The sequence below is a fragment of the Bos grunniens genome, chromosome 26, assembly GCF_055505025.1.
Source record: "Bos grunniens cultivar Pamir isolate PY7600 chromosome 26, Bosgru_T2T1.0, whole genome shotgun sequence".
Taxonomy (NCBI): domain Eukaryota; kingdom Metazoa; phylum Chordata; class Mammalia; order Artiodactyla; family Bovidae; genus Bos; species Bos grunniens.
The window spans coordinates 8,877,312-8,903,556 of record NC_141190.1 but is presented as its reverse complement, the minus strand read 5'-3'; the positions used below and the strand labels follow the sequence as shown (position 1 = coordinate 8,903,556).

At 38.0% G+C, this 26,245-nt stretch overlaps 1 protein-coding gene and 1 long non-coding RNA gene across 6 annotated transcripts in view; one reads left to right on the top strand and one right to left on the bottom strand.

Annotated features, from left to right (window-relative positions):
* A1CF (APOBEC1 complementation factor) overlaps positions 1 to 26,245 on the bottom strand; it is a 105,120-nt gene that overhangs the window by 24,734 nt on the left and 54,141 nt on the right. For 4 of the 5 annotated variants that reach the window (XM_086379165.1, XM_086379166.1, XM_086379167.1 and 1 more), the window contains 5 exons: positions 20,697 to 20,831; positions 18,773 to 18,903; positions 13,602 to 13,840; positions 6,793 to 6,957; positions 237 to 334 (listed from right to left, as the gene is read on the bottom strand). In XM_086379165.1, the coding sequence (XP_086235291.1) occupies positions 237 to 334; positions 6,793 to 6,957; positions 13,602 to 13,840; positions 18,773 to 18,903; positions 20,697 to 20,831 (768 nt within the window). The remainder of the gene's footprint in view (positions 1 to 236; positions 335 to 6,792; positions 6,958 to 13,601; positions 13,841 to 18,772; positions 18,904 to 20,696; positions 20,832 to 26,245) is intronic. The other variant, XM_086379169.1, reaches the window with a different exon arrangement.
* The window catches only part of LOC147343973 (uncharacterized), a 35,361-nt gene continuing 12,548 nt past the window's right edge, over positions 3,433 to 26,245 (top strand). Inside the window, exons 1-2 of the long non-coding RNA XR_015155827.1 lie at positions 3,433 to 3,572; positions 4,277 to 4,356. This is a non-coding gene — a long non-coding RNA (uncharacterized LOC147343973). The remainder of the gene's footprint in view (positions 3,573 to 4,276; positions 4,357 to 26,245) is intronic.

Here is a 26,245-nt window from a genome sequence, read left to right as displayed (position 1 = left end):
ATTGAGGGCCAGTGACTTGTCCAGATCAGCCAAAATTAGAGATAGAATTGGACATATAAGCTCCCTCTCATTGAATTTTCCATCACCCTTTTGTTCATCTTAGATGGATTAAGGCAGCCGTGTCAGAGATGGAGGAAGCCTGAGCGGGATGGACTTGTAGGTCTGTTCTCCTGAATGAAACCTCCACAACACACTTCGGTGGAATCGGTACATAGTTTTTCTTTGTGCTTCATTACCTTCCCATTTAAAGCTTTCATAGCCTCCACTGCATCTTCTCGGTTAGTGAAGTGCACAAACGCATAGTCTCGGATTTTCTTCACCCTTTCCACAGCACCTGGAAGCAGAGTGAAGGTAGCTCTCTTAGCAAACCTGAGACAGTGCTGAACATGATACACTTAAACATTCAGCTTGCAAGAATCTTTTTTTTTTGGAGATTCAGTATTTAAAGAGCCCATTGAGAATATTTCCTGTGTTCAGGTTTAAAATTCTGCATATTCAGCAAAAGATTTTGTTTGTAATTTTTTAATAACACTTATGTTCTGCCTTATTATGTATATATTTATTTATGGATTTGTTTTTCCATTTCCTAGATCTTTGAGGATAGAAGGGTATCTTTTTCAGTATATTATATAAAGGATAGTAATTTATACATGGTAAAATATTTGTTGAGTTGAACTCAATTATTGGTCATCTTATATATTTAGGTAATTACCTTTTTAAATTTTATGGTTCTTTCCTCAGAAAGACATCTTGACTCCTTTGATTTGTACAATAAAATTTTAGAGTTAGAAGAGACTTAGCAATAATTTAATTTTTAATTCGTCTTACCTTTATTTGTTTTCAACTTAAAGATTCTGAATCTAAATCTCTGACAAAGTAAGTGAAATTTATGAACTCACATTGCTAGGAACTAGAACTCAGATCTCTCATCTGCTTATCTCATTTGATCAAAACAAACAAACAAAAATTCTGAAAGTACATCTGAGAACCAAGATAGTTTCTTACCATGCTGGTTTAAAATATCAAAGGTTGGAAACAATGTACATATCCACTAATCCTACTAGAGGAATCTCTTTAATAGAAGTATTCACACATGTGCAAAAGAATCATGCGTAAGAATATTAATAACACCAATCAGATGAAATAGCAAAATAAAACAACTTAATGTCCATTTTCATGAGAGTGATTAAATCTGGTACATTTGTATTAAATAATACTAAGAAGTCTTTAAAGAGAACAAATAGGCTCGTGTATACTTACATGGAAACCTTCAGAACCTGTTGTTAAATCTAAAAAGTTACAATATAGTAAGTGTAATATTATAGCATTTATATTTATAAAATCCCAACCCACATATATGTTGCACATAAATATGAATATACACACAAAAAGAGAACTGAAACGATCAAGATTGAATTGTTAATAGGTGTTAGCTCAGGAGAAGATCCTGATGCTGGGAGAGATTGAAGGCAAAAGGAGAAGAGGGCAGCAGAGAATGAAATGGTTGGAAAGCATCACCAATTCAATGGACATGAACTTGGACAAACTCCAGGAGATAGTGAGGGACAGAAAGGCCTGGAGTGCAGCAGTCCATGGGATTGCAAAGAATCAGACACAACTTAGTGACTGAACAACAACAGGAATGGGGAAAAAAGTTGGGGAGGATAAAGGGGACTTTCAAATTTTAATTTTCATTCTTTGGTGTTTTTACAAATATTTGCAATATGATATATATTCTTTGTGTAATAAAAAAATAACAAATCAACCTAACCTATTATTATGTAGAGGGACTGCTGTACATGTTGATGGACATGTGTAAAAATAAAGTTCTACCAAGATGGTTGAACTTTAGATTTTACATTTTATTATTAAAATGTCCTTGCTTACTCAATTTTAAAAATAGAACTTTTGCCTAAAGATAGAAACTTGTTTAATATTAATTTGTTAGTTTACCATGCAAATTATCCTTTTTCAGTTAGTCACTTGGGTATATTTTGAGCACTCAGGTTTTCTTCCATCCTTAGTTTCCACGGGCAACCGAGGATGGGACCCTATGCCAGGGAGGATCAGAAAAGGATATGTCTTCTCCTTTTTCCCTCTCACTGTCAAAGTTCAATTATCTACCCTCTTAGATTCAAAGTCATGAAGACAATTTGAGTTTCTACTCTGCTACATGTTTCAATGGCTATAACCTGTCTTCCTTTGGAATAATGATAGGGTGCTAATGTACAAATAATTTTAAAACATTGTGATGCTTCTTTTTCCCCCTCAGTATTTGATTCTTTACTTCTTATTACAGTGGTTGTACAGAACAAAGTTATATGGCTAAGTTGAGAAAATAAAGGTATTTGAGACCATGAACCATGCAGACATGTAATTAACTGCATTGCAAACGTGGTCTCTTTATTCCTTCAGTTTCAGGTTGGAGTAATTATTGTGACTTAACCTCATGCTTTTCTTGGATATTAACAGGTAAAAGATGGGCTAGTGAGGATCTCTACCTTCCCGGTCTTTGCCCCATTCACTCTGCAGTGCCATCCTCCAGCTAGTCTATTGGCTCCCAGAGGCATCTTGGTATTGTCCTTATCTAGTTCCTGCATTTGGAGAAGGCACTGGCGACCCACTCCAGTACTCTTGCCTGGAAACTTCCATGGATGGAGGAGCCTGGTAGGCTGCAGTCCGTGGGATTGCTGAGTTGAACACGACTGAGTGACTTCACTTTCACGCATTGGAGAAGGAAATGGCAACCCACTCCAGTGTTCTAGCCTGGAGAATCCCAGGGATGGGAAAGCCTGGTGGGCTGCTGTCTATGGGGTCACACAGAGTCGGACATGACTGACGTGACTTAGCAGCAGTTCCTGCATAGTATTTTGTGCACAGGGGCTGCTGCTGCTGCTGCTGAGTCGCTTCAGTAGTGTCCGACTCTGCGTGACCCCATAGACGGCAGCCCACCAGGCTCCCCTGTCCCTGGGATTCTCCAGGTAAGAACACTGGAGTGGGTTGCCATTTCCTTCTCCAATGCATGAAAATGAAAAGTGAAAGGGAAGTTGCTCAGTCGTGCCCGACTGTTAGCAACCCCATGGAATGCAGCTATTCAATGAATATTCCTGGAATGAGCAAATATTTTAGTCAATTCATATTCTGTTATCATTCACATTAGTTAGGTGGCATTTCAGATGATAATAGATTTTGGTGTACTCAAATTCTACTTGCAGATATTGAAATCAGCTTGTGTTTTTTGAACAATAATGCTTAGCCACACATGCTTTTAGAAATCATGGTATGTGAAAGTGTAACCTCATTAAAAATGCAGACAGATTAGAAAGTGAGAATTTTTTAAATCATCAAAGCTGGTTTTCTCTACAATGGTGTTTACCATATGGCTTATTTTAATATGTTTCTTCTTGTTTATTGATCAATCATCATTTTGCAGAGGGTGAGGCAATAAAATATCAGTGGTCATCCATAAGACTCTAATACAGGGAATTGGAAAACAACGACTCTGTTCATTATCAGTTTGTCAGCAGCAGTTGAATTACCTGAAGACAAACAAACACATCTGCAGTCCCAAGGTGAGACTTTCAGAAGGTCATATTTCCCAAAGTATGGTCCTCAGACCAGCAGTATCACCTTCCCCAGAACTTAATGGAAATGCAAATGCTTGGGACCCATCCCAGACCTATTGTTGTTCAGTCGCTCAGTTATGTCCTACTCTTTGCAACCCCGTGGACTGCAGCATGCCAGGCTTCCCTGGCCTTCACTGTCTCCTGGAGTTTGCTCAGGTTTATATCCACTGAGGCAGTGATGCTACTGAATATGAAATTCAGGTGGGCGGGGCCAGTAATCTTTTAACAAGCCCTTCAAGTGATTCTGAAGGTAAACTGTTTTAAGAAAATCAGATTTTATGAAATGATTATAATTGGAATTTCAGCAGATACTCTTAGGCTACACTGAGGAAGAACATACATTTTCTGGCTCTAGTTTTTGTTTTAATTATCATTATTTCTCTGAATAGCAATATAATATTTTCAGTTTAATAAGGGTTAAAATAATATATTGATAATTATTTGCAAGAATATTCAGGGTCCTTTGAGGGATCCAACTTTCAATAGAATTTTTTAAAAGTTATTTTTTTGTTTCTCAAGTTTTTCTAGGTAAGTATAAACATCATTTCTACTGTAAAAGAAACTGGTTAGCTCTTTTTTTCCCCAATACAGCAGATGTCTGCTAGTCAACAACCCTCTGCAATTCGTTTTTTTTTTTTTTTTTTTTGCAGAGTGCCAGGAAGCAGCAGACACATATCATTATGGAGTCCTAAGAGTTGTGCCACCAGCCTCAGAGAGAGAAACAGACCTGGTATTTATTATTTTCACTATAATTAAAAGGGCCTAGACACTTGTCTCTCTTCAACATATAGACTAGAAAGCTGATAGCCAGTGACTATGAAAGGAAGCAGCCTTTTAGTAGTTTCTCATCCCAGCCTTTCTGCCTCCACTCCATCCCAAAGAGTAATGTTTTAATTACACAAAATATTATTCACTATGGGAAGGAAGAAAGTCAGTGCTAAGTCATGGTGAAACGATGTTTATACATGCATGTATCAGTTTCTATGCTCACAGTTGCATCGACTTCCAGATCTCCAATTTCGTGTCACTTCTCCTAAACAACCTAACCCCAGGAGTTAGGTTGCCATCGCTGTTAAACTCCTTCCACACACACACATCCTACCTGTTAGTTCTTCCCACCGTGCCTGGCACCTAGGAGCTACTGAAGAAATGACAGGTGAGTGAATGGAATATGTGTAGGTCATGGGGGTCCTTGAGTTGTTAGGAACAAGCTCTTAACCAGACCTGGATTTAAGTCCAGACCCTGCCACTTTCTGGTTGTATGACCCTGGACAAGCACCTTATCTGCTCTGGGTCCTGGAAAATAACGGAAGTAGTAAGGTAGCCTCCGTCACAGAGTTGTTGGATATGCCATTATACTCAAGTAGCAAGGAAGGCAGAGTTCCTGAAGTGCGGAAAAAGACAAGTCTCTGGTGAATCTCTAAAAAGGGAGAAAAGAGAGCCTTACTAATTACCTTTAGAATAAATCATCAATTTATGCTATTCCACTTGACAGAGCAGTCAGAGTTGAAAACAGGCAACATCACTATGTGATGTGAATATTCTCAGGCAGTTTTAAGGTGATGGTATCATGGCCCATGCTTATCAACAACCTAGGAAATTCTCATTTATGGAAAGATGTCACCATAGTGATAAACTTAGACTAACATGCTCTGAGGCATGCAAATCCCACAAGATGGTCTACCAAAAAAATGGGATCCGTGGCCCTCAAATTGGGAAGTGAGTCATTCTACAGCTCCTCTTTTGGAGACTTTCAAAGCAAATTAGAAGGTTAAGAACTATGATAAGTCCCACAGACAAACAAATTTTTAATTTCACTGAATTTGGTGTTAACAAACTTATTTGACCATGGATCCCTTTTAAGAGTAACACGTATTGATAGTTTATAGAATGAGTGTTCTGCAGAACTGGCTTTGAGAAATACTTGTTTGGACATAGTTTCTTAAAATGCTTTACCTGTCTCAGTGTTGCAGTTCCTATATGAGGAAAAAGAAATAGGGAGTCAATCTCATGGCTTAAAACTGACAATGAAAAATATTGACAAAATGAAGAGTAATAAATTCTCCTCCACCATCCTTTTGCTTTTCTATTCCCTCAAATCAGTTTTCTAGAACAAACTGTTACGTCCTTTCTTATGTATCTAAAGTCATAATCATATTCCATTAGACCAGTGGTTCTCAACTGGGGGCAATTTGCTCTCCCAAGCACAAAAAAATTCTAGAGACATTTTTGGTTACGAAAATTACAAAACATTACATTCTGGAATGCACAGGACAGACCCCCACAGCCAAGAATTATTGGCCAAAACTGTCACAGATATTGAGGTTTAGAAACCTGCATCAGATCTTTAGTTATGGCCATGCATTCATTACCACAGTAAAAATTTATTGAGCATCAGCTAAGTCCCAGGCACAGAAATAGGAGCTGAGGAGACAACAAAAAAAGAGCTCATGGAATTTATAGTTTGGTGAAGGAAATATGTATTAAGTAATCACACAGAAACATGTAAAATTATAATATTGATAAATGTTATAGAACCTTACGTCCACATTTTCTAATCCAAAGGTAGAAATATAGTTTTAACATTCTGTATGTGATTATGAGAATGATAAGTGAAAGCCATCTTATTTAAAGTTAAGGGAAGTCAGCTCAAGCATCAGATCAGATCAGATCAGTTGCTCAGTCGTGTCCGACTCTTTGCGACCCCATGAATCGCAGCACGCCAGGCCTCCCTGTCCATCAGCAGAAAAACACCAATACAGTATACTAACGCATATATATGGAATTTAGAAAGATGGTAACAATAACCCTGTGTACGAGACAGCAAAAGAGACACTGATGTATAGATCAGTCTTATGGACTCTGTGGGAGAGGGAGAGGGTGGGGATATTTGGGAGAATGGCATTGAAACATGTATAATATCATGTATGAAAAGAGTCGCCAGTCCAGGTTCAATGCACGATACTGGATGCTTGGGGCTGGTGCACGGGGACGACCCAGAGGGAGGATATGTGGAGGGAGGAGGGATCAGGATGGGGAACACAGGTATACCTGTGGCGGATTCATTTCGATATTTGGCAAAAGTAATACAATATTGTAAAGTTTAAAAATAAAATAAAATTTAAAAAAATATTTTGAAAAAGTGATCTTGTCTGGCATGTCCTACCTGGTTTAATATTATTGAATTCTTTCTCAATCACCTCTTCTGAGGTAGACAGCATTAGGTTTCTAACGTACAGGATTTTCACTGAGGACATTGTGTCTTCATCAACTTCTACTTCTGGTTCTGCCCAGTCTACTGCAATAGGATGTCCCCATAACTGAATTCTTCCTGTTGAGAAAGATCAGATATGATTAATTACATAGAAATTAGGACATCACCGCAGTTCATACTAAAATGGCCTTTTAAATTGAACCTTGAGATGTTGATTGAGCAAGAACACTAATATTAAAAGAGGTGATGGTTGATCTTTAAAGGTATTTCAAATAAGAGCTAGCTAGAAGCGAGTTCCGGGCTTCCCAGGTGGCGCTAGTGGTAAAGAAACCCGCCTACCAGTGCAGGAGACATGAGATGTGGGTTCAGTCCCTGGGTCAAGAAGATACCCTGGAGGAGGAAGTGGCAAGCCACTCCCATATTCTTGCCTGAAAAAATCCCAGGGTCAGGGGAGCCTGGCAGGTTACAGTCCAGAGGGTCACAAAGAGTCGGACACAACTTAGCAACTGAGCACACACACAGAAATGAGTTCTGAATGACAAGTGGCTTATTGTAGTGGTTGGGTATAAAGGGAACTAGAACACGATGTGAAGTGGCACAGAAAGGAGGCAGCAGGTGCCATGTTCGGATCTTAGAACAGTTCTCACAGGGTGGAGGTAGTCACCGAAGACGGCAAAAAGGGGAGAAAGGGAAAGAATGAATTTAGGGCTCAGACATAGAGTCTGGCTTCATGAAGCATTAGAAAGATCACTAGAGTCTTTGTGATCAAGTACCACCACAGAACTGTCCAAAAAAATGGCGCATGTGAAAGGCGTGCAGGGCTCAGGTACATTCTCTGTCCCTTACACTCAGAGCTCTGATCAACAGGATTCTCTCCTTTGCCAGAACATAGAAAAAGTTATTATGTTTCCAAATTAGGATAAAGAGCAACGGTAGAGTCTATGATGGGAAACTGAACTCCTCTTAAAAAGGTAGCTGTTATCCTACATAGATTTTTGTATTTCTATAATTGTAATCAATTGAGTGTCTTGCACTCTACTATATGTTTCCCATATTCTGTCTCAAAGTGACTTCTCACAGTAACTCTGTGGGGAGGGGTATGACTTTCTCAGTTTTACAGAAAAGGAAATGAACTTTTGAGAGGATAGGTTGCCCAGATCCACTGTACTTCTCCATGCTCCCTTTTGCTTTTTATTACTCAATCTTGTACCCTATACAGTGAAGTGATAAGAGGAGAGTGAGGATCAACTCAGTTTCTAAGTTTGATTGAAATATGTTTATTTTTTATTAGTTTTGGAACAAGTTAATCCTGGAAGCAATAAAAAGTGTGAGAAAATAAAATCAGAAATCCTCAGTATTGGTAAGAGTTTAGTTGTTTAAGTATTACATGTTTAAGGCAATTATTGTCAATGAAAATGTATCTTTTTATCCTTTAAAAAGCAGTCAATGAAAGCATCTGTGGCATTGACATTCTAAAACCCAAACAAAAGATAGAGGCAGCCTAATGAGTCAGCCAGTCCTGGGGAGGCTGTTTCCTACTCTTCCCGTCCTTCCTTGCATCCTAGAGGATAGTTTCGTCCATCACTCTCTTTCCCCCCTCCCTTCCAATCCCCTTCTGTACCTCCCTCCCTTTTTATACCATTCCCTTCCTTTTCTATGCTTTACATAGACTTTGCTAAAGGTCTTACCCCAAGATCCCTAAGGTTCCCAAGTGACTCTGTTTTCTGTACCTCAGTGGTTCTTAGTCTTGACCCCACAGTAGAAGAGCTTAAAAAAACATGGGTTCTACTGAATCTGCTGGACTCAGCTCCTTTCTACCTGAAGGGATAGACTCTTCAATTTTCAGAATTTTTTGAGTCAACTGATGTCACCTTGGTAGCTTGAAATGAGCCGCAGTGGGAGTGTTAACACTAAGGAAATCCCAAAATGCTACAACAGAGGCTTTTGATTTTCCCCTGGGAATTGCCTCATCTCTGGTTCCAGGATCCTTCTTCCAAATTCTGATCTAAGTGGCCTAGTCTTCAGGATTTTGAAAAGCATCTCAGTTAATTCATCCAAAATTGAGAACACTATTCTAGCTCATTGACTTTTGCCTACCAAGACTGAAACCACATTAAGTCATTCACAAGCCTGAAGATGTGGAAAAGGTGAAAATGGATAAAAGTGAGAGGGGATGCAGGAAACAGCGATTTCCATTAACATCCCTGTGAAAGTCAGTATTGGAAAGTGATGTCTGAATATGAACTTTGAAGTCAGACAGGTTCCATAATCAGATCAGTGATCTTGGCTAGGAAACAACCCTTCTAGCTTCACCTTCCTCATCTGTAAAATTGGGATAATAAAAATACCTATTCATTAAGGTTGTTGTGAAGACAAAGAAGATGATGCATGGAAGGGAGAATTTTCACTTTTAAATGATAATTCAATAATGTACTTTCCTCTTGATACTTTTTGGTGGATTTTGGAGATGTATAGTTTATAAAGAATATGCGTTCTTTGAGTCTAATGTAAATGGTGTCAAATTAGAAATGATTTTTTTTTTAGAATCTCCCTTGTCCTTTAGAAGAAAACAGTGTACATTGTAGACGCTTAATAAATGTTTCTATCCTGAGTCATTCCCCAGGTTTTCCCATATCTCCCATGCAATTAAATGGCTAATATCATTAGTTGATGGATATAGCAGTGGATCACAGAATTTGGTGCCACAGTAGAATTACCTTGAAAACTTAAAAATATCAGTGCCTCAAGGCTACTCTCTGCTTCCAGAGAATCTCTGATTAGCGATTGATTTGGATACTGACATTGTTTAAAAACCTCCTCAAGGGATTTCCCTGGTGACTCAGCGGTAAAGAATTCACCAGCCAAAGCAGGGACACGGGTTTGATCCCTGGTCCAGGAAGATTCCCTCATGCCACAGAACGACTAACCCTGTGTGCCACAGCTACTGACTGACCCAGCACTCAGAAGCCTGTGTTCTGCAACTACCGAAGCCTACATGCCTGGAACCCATCCCCTGCAATAAGAGAAACTACCGCAGTGAGAAACCTGGGCATCGCAATTAGAGAGTAGACTCCGCTCGCCACAACTGGAGAAGGCCCTCATGCAGCAGTGAAAACCCAGCACAGCCATCAATAAAACACATAAATCTTAACGCCTTCTTAGGTGATTCACATTTGTAGCCCACCATGGACAATCTTTGATTTAAATGACCAAATCTCAAGCTTGAGGTCTCAGGGGCAGTTGCATTCTGGCAACCTGTTATAAATGCAAACGATCAGACCCCACACCAAACCTGGGGTCACAGAGAGTCTGACACAACTTAGCAACTAAAAAACAACAAAACAAACCACATCAGACCTACTGAATCAGGAGCTCTGGTGGTGGGGCCTCCAGCACTGCCCTTTAATAAGCCTCCAAGTGACTCTGATGGAGACTAAAATGGAAAAAGCAGTCTTGGAAGTCTTTTTCAGAGCATCCTCAGAATGCTTTGATAAACTCTGCTCAATGCATCTTCTTTACTCCATATATGCCTCAGCAAAGATGCAGTGTCAGGAGAGAGTTGCTACTGTTGATAAGGTAGGTGGGGGAGAGGGAGAGTCAATACACCACTTTAGACCACAGTTTTCTCTCTGTCTCAAGTCTGGATCAATTAAGAAGGAAACGCTTCTTGTGGTCCTTGCTTATGTTTCTGAAAGATCTCCTTATCCTTTCAAACCAGGCTCTCCTGAGGATTGCCCATTACTGAAATCCTGTTTTGTCATTTAACTGGTGAGGTCCAAATGGGTAATAGATTTTACTCTCAGGCTTTTGTAGAAATAAAACAGTTTGCTCTGACTGGCTTATTTGCTGCATCTTGTTAGTCTGCTGCTGAGGCACTCTGATTTAAATCCAATCTGACTGAAACTCCAATAGCTGAGGCCAATTAAAGGGTCAGGCAAGGAAAGGGAAGCCTCAGATAATGAGGAAATGAGGAGCACCTGGAGAGAGTGGGGCTGCCTCTGTGTTGCTGCATCCTGGCCAGAGAATCATGGGGAAGAGTCAGGATCTTGGGTGGAAGCTTAACATAGAGAATTCTTGCAGCCTGAGTGCTCAGCCCTGACCCAACAAGTCGGCTCAACTCAGGCAAAGACAGAGGCTTTTTCTGTGACTCAGTGTGCTGTTTTCTTTGAAGAAAGGAAGCTGATGGGAAGTTTTAATTCCCCAGGAACACTGGTTGACTTCTGAAAACCCTTTCTCCTATTTTGGATTATCTTTCACTGTCATTCTCCCGCTACCCCTCCCAAATGTTTGTATATATCTGTACAGGTAATAAAAGAGGAAAATAATTAGTGTGGGCTGAAACAGTGTAAGGCTGGTTTCTTCACAAAATGATGGCTAAGCTGGGCCTTAGAATCAGTGAGTCAGGAGAGGGGAAAGGGTAACTCATTCTAGTAGGATATACAGCATTGGGAATAAAGGACACAAAATGAGCAAGGCGTTGTCTAGGACGTTGAGTTTGTCCTAAGAGAAAGGAGGGGTTTTTATCAGAAAACAGAATGTACAATGTATGTTTAAAAAGAACTGGAACCCTGAGTGAAAGGCCTTGAATGACAGGCTCAGAGGCTTATGGTTTATCTCATATATGCAGCAAGAGAGTTCAAGTAATATTTTTTAATAATTTTTAACTAATAGTATTTTTAACTACTTTTTTCACTGAGTGAGTGACAACATTCAGCCTCTTAACAAAGAGGCTGAATTTCTGCTATGTAAAAGAACTTGTAGAAAGGATGATGGCATATTTTAGGAACACTACTCTGGGGGGAAAGTTCAGGATGGAGTCAGTTGAAGGTGAGATCCATTGAAGAGAAAGCAGAGCTGAGAGAATAATTAGGAGGCCTTGTTAAAAAAAAAATAATCCAAGGTTGGGCATATATGTGTTAAGCCTACAATGATGGCCCAAGAACACGATGGAAATGAGGGGCTTTTCGATACCAGAATTGTTGGTGTTGAAGAGGACAGTAAAATATTAAGTTCTTGTCACTGAGAGGCTAGGTAAGAAGTGTGAGGAGTTTTAGTGATTCTATGCCCCTTGGTCAGGCACCTTGACCACTGGGTAGTGAATTTATGTTCATTTCTTTTTTATTTTGACTATTCACTTTTTAATGGACGTTTCCATGTTGAACCTATCCACCTCTCAGGACAAAACATTTTTATTGTTAAATTTTAAATATTGATTTCATCTTCCCTAATCTTTGTAAAATTTCCCTTTCCTATGTTTTCTAATACTAATGTTGTTCAGTCACCCAGCTGTGTCCAACTCTTGGGAATCCCATAGACTACATGTACAAAATTTATGAATATTACTTTAGATATAAAAATATCCACCTCAATAGATTCAGCAATTTGGGGGGCTAGCTCATATTTTTCACTTTAAGCTGCCTTCATAGTATTAAAAAATATTCCTCAAGCTCAGAAGCCATATTTCAATTTTGAAAAATTTTAGAGGGCTAATCCTGTTAGTATTTTTTAAGAATGTGTATAGGGCAGGATACATCTATTGTTGCTGTTTTGCTTTGTTTCAAATTAAGGTGGTCTTCCATAGTGCTTAAGAGAAACATTGATTCCAGTGTGTTCAATCAGTTATTCTTGAAATCCTTATCATTTTAATGTTAATTCATTTCAATACCTTACTTTGTGTAAGTTTTGGCAAATATTTTAAAATAAGCACAGACTTTCAATAATTCTTCCTAAGTTGATCTGACTGAGACAGTGTCTTGGTGGAACTAGGGCTAATCCTGTTAGTATTTTTTAAGAATGTGTATAGGGCAGGATACATCTATTGTTGCTGTTTTGCTTTGTTTCAAATTAAGGTGGTCTTCCATAGTGCTTAAGAGAAACATTGATTCCAGTGTGTTCAATCAGTTATTCTTGAAATCCTTATCATTTTAATGTTAATTCATTTCAATACCTTACTTTGTGTAAGTTTTGGCAAATATTTTAAAATAAGCACAGACTTTCAATAATTCTTCCTAAGTTGATCTGACTGAGACAGTGTCTTGGTGGAACTTTCTAAACCTAGGAATTTATGGTCGTTGCCCATACAGGACCTGCCTTGTATTTATAGCACCGAACTAAGGTGTCCTTTTATGGAAAACTATTTTTTCTAATTTCTGAAATTACAAATTATTAGACACTTAGTTCAGTTCAGCTGCTCAGTTGTGTCCAACTCTTTGCGACCGCATGGACTGCAGCACGCCAGGCCTTCCTGTCTATCACCAACTCCAGGAGTTCACTCAAACTCATGCCCATTGAGTCGGTGATGCTACTAGGGGGTTATAATAAAAGTATGCCACTTAATTGTCATTGGGATAATGTTTCACTTGCATATCTATTATTTCTTCATTTTGATGGATAATATACCTTATTTCTAATAAGTTTGATAATGAAAATGATACATAAAGATAACTGTTGATTGATAAATTTACGGAGATTCTTCAGTTTAAAGATTCAGTACAGCGTTGCTATAGCTCGAGCTTCTAGACTTCTCCTATGCATGTGTATTGGATTTAATGCACAGTGAATAGTTTTCAGAACCTAATTTGTGAAAACTCTAGAGAACAGAATTAACTGTGAGAAAAGAAAGATGGAGAGTTTAAAATGTTGCGTAATGAGAGATAAAGAGCAAAGAAACGGATACAGGGTTTTGCTTTCTTTGCTAAGAAGCTCAGCAGCCTGAAGCAGGCAGGAGGGAGTGACGCCTCCTCTCTGAGGATGGTCCTAACCTGGGAGAAGCTTCCTCCGGGCCATGGCAGCTGCCCGGTGATTCTCATATTCCACGAAGGCAAAGCCGCGGTTTTTGGTTTTATCTGCAGCACTTGGATAGACGATGACATCCACGACTCCTTCGGTGACCTTTTTCATCTCTGATAAGATTTCTTCTCTCTTTTTGGTCTTTGGAATTCCCCCGACAAACAATCGGCAGTTGTCCACACTGGCACAGACCCCTAAGAGACGCCCATTTCTGCCAAAAGAGCAGGTGTTTTGATTGGTGAGAATCCTTGTGTGGTTAAGGTTTAAGACAGAAGTTGAACACGTCTGGCCTTGGAACTTTTATTAAGGTCTGTGGATGTGTGACGTTTGGCTACCTTTAGGGTTTAGATTGCTTTTGGAAGGGAACTGCTTTGGGGAAATTCTGCTTAAAAAAAATTTTTTTTTTAAATTGGAGTACAATTGCTTTACAATATTGTGTTAGTTTCTGCTATACAACAAATCAAATTAACTATATGTGTACACATATCCCCTCCTTCCTGAGCCTTCCGCACACCCTTCCGTGCCACCCCTCTAGGTCATCACGGAGCCTGGAGTTGAGATCCCTGTGCTATATAGCAGCTTTCCATTGCTATCTTAAAAAAGAAAAAAAATTGAAGCTGAGTAGTATCTGCTGTCTTTAGACTCACTGTAAATTCATTAGCTATTGCCAATCCTCAAACCTCCCAAGTATTAATATATCACCAATCTTGAGGCCTTTACACCAGGCCTAACCTACACATGTAACTTGCCTGGCTGCCCTGAAGGTATCTGAGGTTGCAACCCCTGGTGCTCCCTTTCTTTTCCAACCAAATAGAAGCTATTCTGACATCACTATTCAAGATAGGCCATATACAGAACTGATTTTCACATATTATCTTATTTGACCGACACAAGGAGAATGTGAGATGGACAAAATCAGTATTGTTTCCATTTTTCAGTTGAAGAACTTGAGACTCCAAGAAATGAAATGACTTGCTTACAATGTTGCAGGTTTTAAGATATAAAATTGGCCTCTGGACTCAATTCAATCTCCCTTTCTCACACTGTACATGTTGCTTATTGGCAAGATGATGGGTACGTTTGCCAAGATGAGATCGGTTCAACTTTTCCAGGAGCATTTGGCAAAATGCATAAAAAAGTCTTCACTGTGGGAAACCTTTGGCCATATGATGGCCCTCTGTGGTGAGTATCCTCAGAAATAGAGATGAGCACTAGAATTTTGTGTAAAGTTATTCACTGCTACTATTTAAAATCTCTCCCAAATTGGAAATGAGCAAAATATTCCATCATAGAGAGCTGGTTTAATGTATCTCAGCGGAGATGACGTTGATTCTAGGGCTGGGCATTTCCTTATTGTATTCTGTGGTGTGTTTGTCCTCCCTCTTTCTCACCCACTAAATGCCGGGAGCCACCCATTAGGTCATCCAAGACAGCCTCGTCACCTCTCATGTCCCTTAGGGTAGACAATACTGCTCCTGGCTGAGATGCCCTGGGAAATAAAAGACGAGCATTCGTGACATAGAATGCTCTGTAGCCAATAAACATAGTAACATAGGAGAGGCTGTGATAGTTGAAAACATCAGTTCAGCCTATGCTGTTGGGTTAAAAAAAAAAAAAAGACTATAAAATGAGTATATGAGAAAGCCACTTTGATTAAAACTGTATAGAAAGTCTAGAAAGACTATAAAAATTCAACATAGGGCAATGAAGAATGGTTTGAACTTTTATTCTTTTTTTTTTTTTGGCTGTTTTTGTGTGTTGTGTGTAGGCTATGTGACTTTGGTAATAACACAAAGTTATTAAAAATGGGTAAATTTCCCTTAACAGAAACCACTCATTCATTAGGAATAAAAAGTGCTTAAGGAGGAGATTGCTCCTAATTCTTGCTTCTGGTGGTTCTCAGTTGTGTGGCAGATGTTTGACCAGGGTCTATGCTTTGCTGAAGAATCAATAACTGCATATCAGACCTGTGACGGGTCTGTCTCTATTTGGTGAACATTGTCCTAGGAATGTGGTTTTTCATGAGGGGTGAAAGGGTTGATAAAATGAACTTTGTTTTTTTCTTTAAAAAAAACAAAGCTTTTGCTTCAAGATACTATTTATTTAGAAAATATATTATTAATCATTAAGGAGCTGGTCTTATCAATTACCAGTAGGGGGAGCTTGGAGTCTCCATATCCTGTTTTCAGAGCTGTGTGATTTGTCAGGCAAACCACTCTAGTATTCTTGCCTGGAAAATCCCATGAACAGAGGAGCCTGGTGGGCTGCAGTCCATGGGGTCACAAAGAGTCCAGCATGACTGAGCGACTAACACTTTCACTTTTCCAAGAATTGCTTGGAGATGAAAAACTATGTCTCAAAAGCTGAGGGCATGACTTTAATGTCGCCAGAAGCCAGGCATTTAGAAGATACTCAGTGGATATTTGATGAGGAGGAGGCTGACATGACAATTGTGAGTCTTTTCCAGATAAGAACTTTATCTACCTCCTGAGAGATAGTGGCCTTTATCCTACTCATTAAAATTGAAAGTCACTGTATGCCTTCACCTTGCTTCTGGCATCCAACCTGAACTTTGGAATTTTGGCCACCACTTTTCTCTTTCCAAATACTTTGTCATATTTCTCCTCTTCCTTCTCACCCTCCTCCTGTCATCACCATAACCATCAGCAGACATTTATAGAGCATCTGACATGTCAGGCACTGAGCTTTACATGCATTATCTCTTTTTTTTTTCATTACGCCCCCCATGAGGTACAGATACTTTTATTTCTATTTTAAAGATGAAGACATTGAAATTCACAGAGGAGAGTGTTATTTTTCAGTGGATTGTGTTTAATGTTCATACCCTGTTTTCAAAAAGGATTGACAGGCTCCAGTATGTAACAGTATGCTAAGAAGGCCCAGCAAACTCTATTGATTCCCTATACAGCCAATTCTACACCCATCTCAACTTAAAAGCTCTTTTGGCAATAATCCTTACTGCCAAGATATCCAGATACCATGAGAGATCAAGGAATGGAGAATCCTCTAATTCCTGAGAACATATAACTAATATTAAAAGCTATACTAGGATATAGCTTTTTATAGCCCTTTCTGAAACAATTTGGTATGTATTATTTCATATGATGGATGCCCAGAATAACTCGGTGTGATCATATGATAGTATAACAATGATGCTGAAAGAGGTCAAAGGATTTGTTCCAAAGAATCTGGACTAGACCTCAGATCTCCTGATTCTCATCTCCCAAAATTCTGCACATAGCAGAACTCTTTTGGATCCATGGAGCCATATGTTGGGGGAGCCTCCTTTATGTTTTTCCTAAGACTCTGTTCTAGAATCCAATCCTGAGACGGAATGGCTAGACTACTAGCAGTTGCCAAGTCCAGTAAATCTCACTGTGGCTAAGGGGCTTAAGAAAAATGATCCAGTAGTTGACTGACTTACGGAATTACGGGGATAATGTGGCACTGATTTCGGGCCTATAAGAAGTGAGAGAAAAATAATGGTGGGAAATCTGCTGTCTTTGTACTCATCAAATTTCAGATTCCATCACTTTTAAGGTGTGACTGTGTTACAGGAAGGAATGTCTTCCTTCCTGTGAAAAACAGCATCTCAGAATTAATGTTGCTAATATGTGACTTCTGTTCTGAACACTGAGCTAAACATTTAAAAATCTTGATAACATCCCCATAATAAATCTATGAAATAGTATTATTATTCTTCCCACTTTGTAGATGAGGAAATTGAGGCTCAGAGAGGTCAAGTCACTTTTTGACACTCACCTGAAACCCGTCTGACCCCAAGCTATTCCTTTTTCACTTAGTACACTAATCTTTGCTCTTGGTGACCCTGGGCTTCCTTAAGAAAGGGTTTATGGCACTTCCCTCTAGTTTACGTTTTGGAACTCAAACATTTTCATGAAGTTTAGTCCTATTGCCAATTTATTGATTGTATAGGGTCAGGTGTGTCCTGGAACCTTCTGCTAATTTCATGGCTTCAAATATTACCTTTATTTGGCTGACCCCCAATTTATACTCCAATAGTGACCATTCTCCTGACTCTGGTGTCACACAGTCATCGCCTCAGTATCTCCCCTGGGACATGTAATGTTCATCTCAGGTGTTGCCTGTCCCCAACATAGCACTTCATGTTTTCCTGCTCTTCTCCCAGCCTGTTCCATCTCAGTGACACTATCACCTCCACAGAGACTTGAACCAAAATCCAATTTTCTTCTAAATCCAATACTTAGCCAGTCTTGTCCATTCAACCTCCAAAATATCTCCCACATCTGACTTTTTATCACCTACACCACTAACCAACCCCTTTGTCTAACCACCGCCATTTCCTGCCTAGTTCTAGACACAGTGGCAGCCTTGGAATTGCTTTTCCCTCTTTTAGTCCTTACCCTGGGTACTTAATAGCTGGAGGAATATTTTTAAAAAGTATGACTCTAGTTAAACTCAGTGATTTCCCCTTTTATTAGACTAAAATCCAGATTCTTAAAGATGAAATATGACTCTCCAACGAACTGTATTGCCCTCAACCCTCCTCTCCTCACTCTGTTCTGAACATTGGCTTTTTTTTCTGTTCTCTAAAACATCACGCTTACTGTCATTTTGAGACCTTTTTCACTTGTTGTTCTTTCTTTCTCTGCAATGATCTTCCTCTAGGTCTGACTATCGTGGTGGATTCTTTTCATTCAATCTCAGATCAAATTTTGCTTCCCAGAAGAGTATTTTCATAAATACATCACATTAGAACAGCAACCTCTTCACACAGCTTTATCCCATTTCCTGGTTTTATTTTTTCAAACTCTTTTGAATACATCCAATTTCTTAGTATGACTGGAGGAAAGTGTTCCTTGATACTTCTAATGGTTTGAACAGTGGCCAGCACGTATTTATGAAATGGATAAATGAATGAATTTTGTTTCTTTGAATAGTTTACAGAACTTAGTCTGGCACCTTATATAGTGTTGGCTAAATAAATGTTTCATTAAATTGATTTCCAAGGAAAAGAACTAACATATTTTTTCCCCTGATTTTGGCTATCTTTTGCATATACTAAAATATAGATAAACTTGATAGAAGAATAGATAAAAGTACATTGATTCACTTTTAATCTAGAAGAGATAGATCTTACCTGATTTCATAATTATTAAGTTGCTTGATTGCATTCTTGGCTTCCTGTTTATTTGAGAATGTTACAAATGCATAGCCTCTATTGTTGCCATTAAAATCCATCATCATTCTCATTTCATAAATTTTACCAATCTACAAGTAATGAAAAGAGAGAATTCATATTTAAACACACATACACATACACACAATGGTTTGAAGTCTGCCTCTACCACATTTGGTATTTGCATCTCATATAAATGAATGGTTCACATGTTTTCATGCTGGCTTCAAATTTGTCTTCTGACTCATCAGCAAAGTCAAGATAATAAAGAAAACATGTGCAAGTGGCATTTCAGCCTGAGTTGCCAGGATATATTTTTTTGATAGAGCAAGTGACTGTTCATCACACAATTATCTGGGGATTTATACACCACTTTAGGGACCAGAAAACACATTTGTCATGAGAAGTACAATTTTTTGATAGATTTGTCCTTATTCTCTACATTGACCTCTGAAGTCTCTATAGTTTTATCTTTACTTGGTTGTTCTCTATCTACCCTTAGTGTTTGAAAACCAAAACTAGGAACACTCATTTGGAACATTGCAAAACTGACTTATTTGCTATCTTTCCCCTCACCATGATACAAAGGTGAACGGAGCAGGTGTATTTCAGAGGATGGTCTGGGAAGCCCTGTTTTCTCCATCTGTAGGCGGAAGGCAAATGCTAGTGTTAATGCAACTGATCTGGGGCCAGACCTCCATGGCCACAGGGTGCTCCCTCTGTCCCTCGGTGCAGCTCCTGTGTTGCCTCTAAACTACTCTCTCCTGCTTCCCCAACTATTCTTCATAATCCAGATACAGTAGCTCATCATTGCTGGCTGCTGTAAGAAGGATGGTTGACATAGATGTGAGGGACACGTGCGAGAAGAGGCATTATTCAGCAAATGCTATTATTGCAGTGGTGGCTTCCCCTCAGCTCAGCCTCACCCCATGCCACCCCAGGTATTCAGTGATGGACACCTGTTTCTCCTGCGCTCATTAGAAAAAAATTCAAGCATGGTTCATCTCTGCATTTCAGGGGGCTTTGGCACTTATTTTCACGTTCAGTATATAAGATTCTTACAGGATGAAGTCCTCATAATTTGTGCGTGTGCCAAATAATGTTGTTTGTATAAAATTAAAAGTAGTTCTGAAACAGGCTGAATTACACACATACAAACACATAGATGATTTTGGCATTAGGAAAAGAAATAGCCAAACTCTCATTTTCACTAAATTTTCTAGGAATGTGATTGTTTTAAACACCTACTTGGTAAATTATCAAGAATGTCAATTTTGCATCACTTTGGGTTCAGTAGCAAAATACAATTTAGAGTTAAAACTGAGGAAATTTATTCCTCAATTATGTAATAACCTTGAAAAACCATGTTATTAATCTTGCTTATCACATTCAAATTTTTGCAAAATTTTTTAGAAAGAAATTTTTTCTTTCTGGATCAATATATACAGGTACATGGTTGAGCCATGACAAACATATGCATTTTTTTAAAATTTTACAGTCTTACACTTTATAAAACCATAGTAACATTTAAGTTGAAGCAATATCTTATTTTAGACAGGTTGTTGTAGTGTTATTCTAGACTGACAAATACGTTGAGTTTGCAGTAAGATGGCTTTGCCAGTGGAGATGGGGGATTGAAATACAGATTTAAAAGTCATCAGCAATGGTAGTTTCAGCTGTGAGTAATAGAGAAGAGAGAATTCAAGGCATTGATAATTAGAGGCAAATCACTAATAGCTAGGAAGGTTTTAACTTTGTCCATGATTGAGGAGTGGCAATTGGAAGAGAAACCGTCACTGACCAATAAAAATGAGGGTGAAAGCGAGGTGAAGAGAATAGAATCTTTTTCATTAAAAGATTAAAAAAAAATCATCTTCAGACTCACTTTTTCACATAGTGGGATAAGCTCATCTTCAAAAAGGTCTCGGGGGAGTTTTCCAATAAAAATTTCACAGCCCCTTTCTGGGGGTGCAGCATCCCAACCAGGTGGGGGACCACCGTATTTTCTTTGTCCATTTTCCTGCGAATTCCATATGGAGTATAGGAGGGAGGAAAAAGCAATACAATCTTTAGTTTGAGTTCCTCGAGCATTTTCAAAATCATTTCTTAATAAGGAAGATGCTTATTGACAAGTAATAGTAGACTGGTCAGATAAAAATTGAAGTCTCTTCAACGTGGATTTTAACACCATGTTCTTTGCTTCAGGGACTTGCTCCAGATAAGCACAGTGAAAACTTATAAAGTGCTGGACAAATATAAGGGGTCATTATTATTTTTTGATTGCCATTCAAACTCACCAATGCCTGATCATCAAAGAATCTGACCCTAATTTGAATCTGGGGTTTTGATTTAATGTTGAAGTCTATGAGGGTTCTGGAGCTGGACTCTTTGGCTCTGGGATCCACTAGCTGTGGGACTTTGGACAAATGTCTTGACTTCTCAGATCCTGAGTGTTTTTCATCTACAAAGTGGAGACATAATCAGCTTTTGATTAAAGGAGATAATGCATCAAATGTGCATGGCACAGGTCTTGGCATGTGATATATATTCAATAGTTACTAACCCTCTTCTTGCCTGCTTAGATTGAGGTGGTTTCATGAGCAAGGCAATGTGAACCCCTAATTAGAAACATCATGAAGGTTAGCATTGGAACTGGCTAATTTGGGGGGTCCCCAGCGAGGGACTTAAATCTGTCTTTGAAGTTGACAAGACCGATGAGAGGTGTTCACTAATGTTGGATCTTTGTGGGGAGCCAATGCTGTTCTCAGCCCAAATATAATTAGCTTTGATTTTTTCCTTTGTCATAAAAAGACCTTTGGTAAATTCAGTGTCCTTTTTTATTTTTAATTGGAATATAATTGCCTTACAAAGTTGTGTTAGTTCCTGCTATACAGCAGTGTTAATCAGCTATATAATGTTCTTTTCAGGGAGGAGTAGTGCAGGGTTTTCTGCCAGTGCTGTCTTTATTTTTCTGAAAGTTAATGACCCAAAAATAACTTCAGGGGCCCCAAAGTGAAAGATAGGCCTAATCCGCCACTACTGAGCTGACAGTTCATTTGCTAGTGAGGGATAAATTTACTTTTCACTTAGGCATAGCCAGAGCTCTTTGTTATTATACTTGATTGTGATTTTTGGAAAAAGGAAAATGTAAGGAACCCAATGTCCATATTCATTACTAACTTCTACCATGATTACTTAAAACTTTTTTATACCATAAAATGATACATGATGTTGGAAGAAACATGGTAATGTATAAAGTAAAACAGAAAAATTTCTCAACGTGCCACCCTATTTGTAGAAGCAGTTGTTAAGCCTGCCTTTCCAAATACTTTTCTATGTATATTTCTAAAAGACACATTTTAGTTATTTAAGGACTTGTTTTACATGGTAGTTGTTTGTTAAAAATCAAAGTAAAGCAGTTTCTAGTTTCACTGTTAAATCTTTGTGAATACTAACTTGAGACTTTCTCAGTTATTTTATAATTGATAATATAAAAGCTTTTTGGATTACGGTATCTAAATAGTGCCTTTAATTGTAATCATGTTTAAAATCCCTAATAATTTAATCATGTTGCTTTAAATTAAAAAGATGTCATGTGGGTGTTCTACCTTGCCTTGATTACTTTTTGCTTCAAACAAGTAGGTGCTTCTCCTTTTACTAAACATGGAAATATTTGCCTCAAGAGTTCTTCTATTTTTTTTCCTTCCCCTATATTCTTTTAGGATTATTCATTAAAAAAGCTTTCACTGAGAAATCTGAGAAATGAAATGTATTATACTTATAGGAAAAAACTTAAGAATTCAATGAGCTATGTCTCAACCAAGAATTTCCTAAAAAATGAATTTGATATTTTTGGAGACATTTAAGATTTTATTTATTTAACAAATATCTATATAGTGCTTACTACATACAAGTCTCTCTTCTAATTCTCAAATAGTATTATAGGTTATGAACTATGCCTATCCTGATTTTACAGAAGACATTTTACAGAAGCCCACAAAAGATTAAATAATTTGCCAAGATTCTGTGGTTGGGAAGTGGGGAAGTCAGAATTTAAAGCCAGGCAGTCTGGTGTCAGAGTCCATCAGCTTAATTTCTACTATGTTTTGCGTTGTTATATGAAAACCTAGTCACTTATAACAGATTCATACATTCAGTTACTTATTTATGAAAAAAATTGTCATGCCATTAAATTGCAGGCTCTCTGTTGCTTTTAAAATCATTCCAACTTCCAATCATTTTACTACACAAATTTTGGAAAGAACATATCTCACACCTACTTCTTACAGAGAGAAATATTTCTATTGCCCATTCTATAGTCCACCTCCTAGGACTGACTGTTACCATTGAATTGATGCAGATCCCTCTGAGGCCATTTCTATTTATCGTAAGTATCTGGAGATATACTTCCCAATGGATTATTGGAATAACTTTAATATAAACTTGGGAATATTTGTATCTTCGACCTAAGGAAACAAAGTTTCATTGCATAATAGTGAAGTGGCTATTCCAGAATTTCTCATTTGACAAGTTTTGATAGCTTGAAAATAAATAGGCAACCAGCAGATCGACCTTTAGAATTTCCTCCTGAAGTTTCTTGCTATTACTAAAAATGTCACCAAACTGTTTTGTGCATATCATATATTTAGAACTCATGTGATTATGAGCCAAAATGATTGATTAGGAGAGATTATTAATTCTGTTGTTTCTGTAACACCAAGAGTATTTTGGGGAATCACCAAGAATCTGACTGATGCAGAGATGCCATGAAGTTCAGACACTGGGGAAGATTTGTCCTGTGAACAACCCACTGGGCTCAGAATGCACCAGTTAATGGGGGTCCAGGCCAGTTTAAGACAGGCTCTGGGCATTAGTCATGGGGTTAGAATAGCTGTCCACTACTTGGACAGTTGGAAGCTGAATTGCTGGTATTTTAGGCACCATGTTTATAGTTGAGGAATTTAAAATAGATAAAGCACAATTAGAGCTGCTCCTCCCTCTCCTGGCTGATGTCCTTCTTATGGGGTGCATTCTTCCAGCAGCATACATGTATAAATAGTTAGAGATAAAAAATACAGGTTTTTGTTTTCTATGAGAGAATGTTCATTAAACTCTGGGATCTTTTATTTTTCCATTCAAAGATGTGAATGTCACATATAAATAGGTGAAAATCTTCAACTATATAAATTTCAAAATTAAAGACCTAATTCTAACCATAAATCCAGTGGTTTTAATTTAGATACTGAATACTGAGCTTACCCATAACTCAGTTATATGTTAAGAGTATTTGGAAGTCCTTTCTGCCACAGATATTTTAAGCCTTTTCATGAAGGAACCACAGAGTCTTTAAGAAATTTTATATACTGTCTTCTTCACCTTGGTTAAAACCACCCAACCTTTAATACATGATTCTGAGCAATACATCTTAGCTTGAAGGACAAGCAGACCGGGTTAATTTGGGCCACCTGGCATCTGATCTTTGACTACATATGAGAAATCTGGGCAAAACTGCCTTTTTCCTGTAAGAGTCAAAAATGCCCACATACTTGCTTTCCTAGTGTCCCTTGTAGCTGGGATAGTTCTAGTTATAATAAAGTTAAGTTGGGTTCTGGTGCAGAAACAGTCACGGTGCTGACATTAGCATTGACGGTGGATATGTCTTATTACCATTCCAGATTTGTGCATGGTTCTGGTTTCATTTCTAAGAGTTTACCCTTTTTGAAATTATTTTAATATTAGTATTTATTTTTTAAATTGAAACAGTTGATTTCTGATGTTGTGTTATTAATAGTTTCAGGTGTATAGCAAAGTGATTCCATTATACGTGTATGTATATTTATATATATATTTTCGTAAAAGCTTACATCTTTTTTACTCTTGAATCTAGTTCTCTAAATCCAAAATTTCTAGAAACCAATACCCTTTTAATAAACTGCTTTTCTGCTTAATCAGCCAGAGTTTACCTCTAATACTTGTCCATAATAGTAACAGCAACTGAAAAAACAACAGCTAACCCTGAGTCAGGATCTGTGCAAATGCTTTCCATGTATTAATTAATTTAACCTTCTCAACAAACATGTGAGGATATTATTATTACTTTCATTTTGTGGGTAAGAAATTCAAGGTGCAGAATGTGTCCAAAGACATACAAACAGTAAGTGACAAAGACAACATTTGAATCCTGAGTCCATACTTGTAGTTTTAGTGTTATTTTTCTTTTTTAAAAATATTAACCTAATATGCTCATTTTACAGAGGAGGAAGCTGAATCCAGAGATATTATGTGACTTCCATAAGGTTGCATTGGTTTAATTTATTGCAGAAAAGATAGACTAAAAGTTCTCTGGTTCTCAATCTGGTGAATGTGGCATATGTACTGTTCAAAATTCGTGATGACCTTTCTTCTCAGGCTTAGCATCTCACAATTTTGCATGTTGTGTGCCACGCTCGCTTTCTTGTTCAGCCTCATCAAACATGGATACCAGATGGTTGGTTGTCTTGATAAATGAGCCCATTCATAAACTAGAAGGACATTAATTAATGAACCCTCATTCAGTCTATTTTCCTGAGTAGTAATTTCAACTCCTTTAACTGGTTCTTTGGAAATTTTATATTCCAAATCTGTAATCATCTTTGTGGTTCCCTTTGGTCCTTTGTTTTTTCTTGCCAAGAGGGAAGAAACTGTGTATATTTCCTTACTAAACTGCTTTCAGATGTTCTCCAACCCATTTTCCAATTGACTATGTATGTATCTATTTCTATTTCCGTTCTCTTAAGTGCTGGAAAATCTCCCCGAGTTTGTGGCGTTTCTAGCCTTCACAAGCATGCCAGTCACCAGTGTCATACCGAGAACCATGGTTCTATGACTAAACTCCTGTGGTCTGTCCTCATGGTTGATGCCTACACCTGGAGAACAGCTCTATAGACTGTCTCTGTTGGAGTTCATACATTACTACCGTGTTTTCCTAGTTGCTGATTTGTGAAATTGAATAAAGGTCTTTACTAGACCTTATCATTATTACCTTCCACCTGTAAAACACCTATACCTCAACATGTGACAGTTCAAGGCAAATCTTAAGGGCCTTAAATAAGAAGCACCGAAAGAATCTCCTTAGTTGTGGTTTTACCTTTGATCTGCTAATGCTGTTATTGTTGTGGAGGACAACAGACAGTGCTATAAGGAATGTTTATTTTGTTAATTCTGTCTGAAAGATAACAGTCTGTTTTGTGTATTATTTGTTTCCCCACACATTTTAAGATCAGTGACTTCAAATTGGTAAAATCTACTTTAGGCTGAGAATTTTTCCAAGGCAGAATTTATCTAACTTATATATGCTGGAAGTTGGCATTACCCTTGTTAGGTATTTTATTTTTTTTACAATCTTTGCAAGGCATACACAATATGAATGCCAGATATTTTTCTTAAAATAGAAAA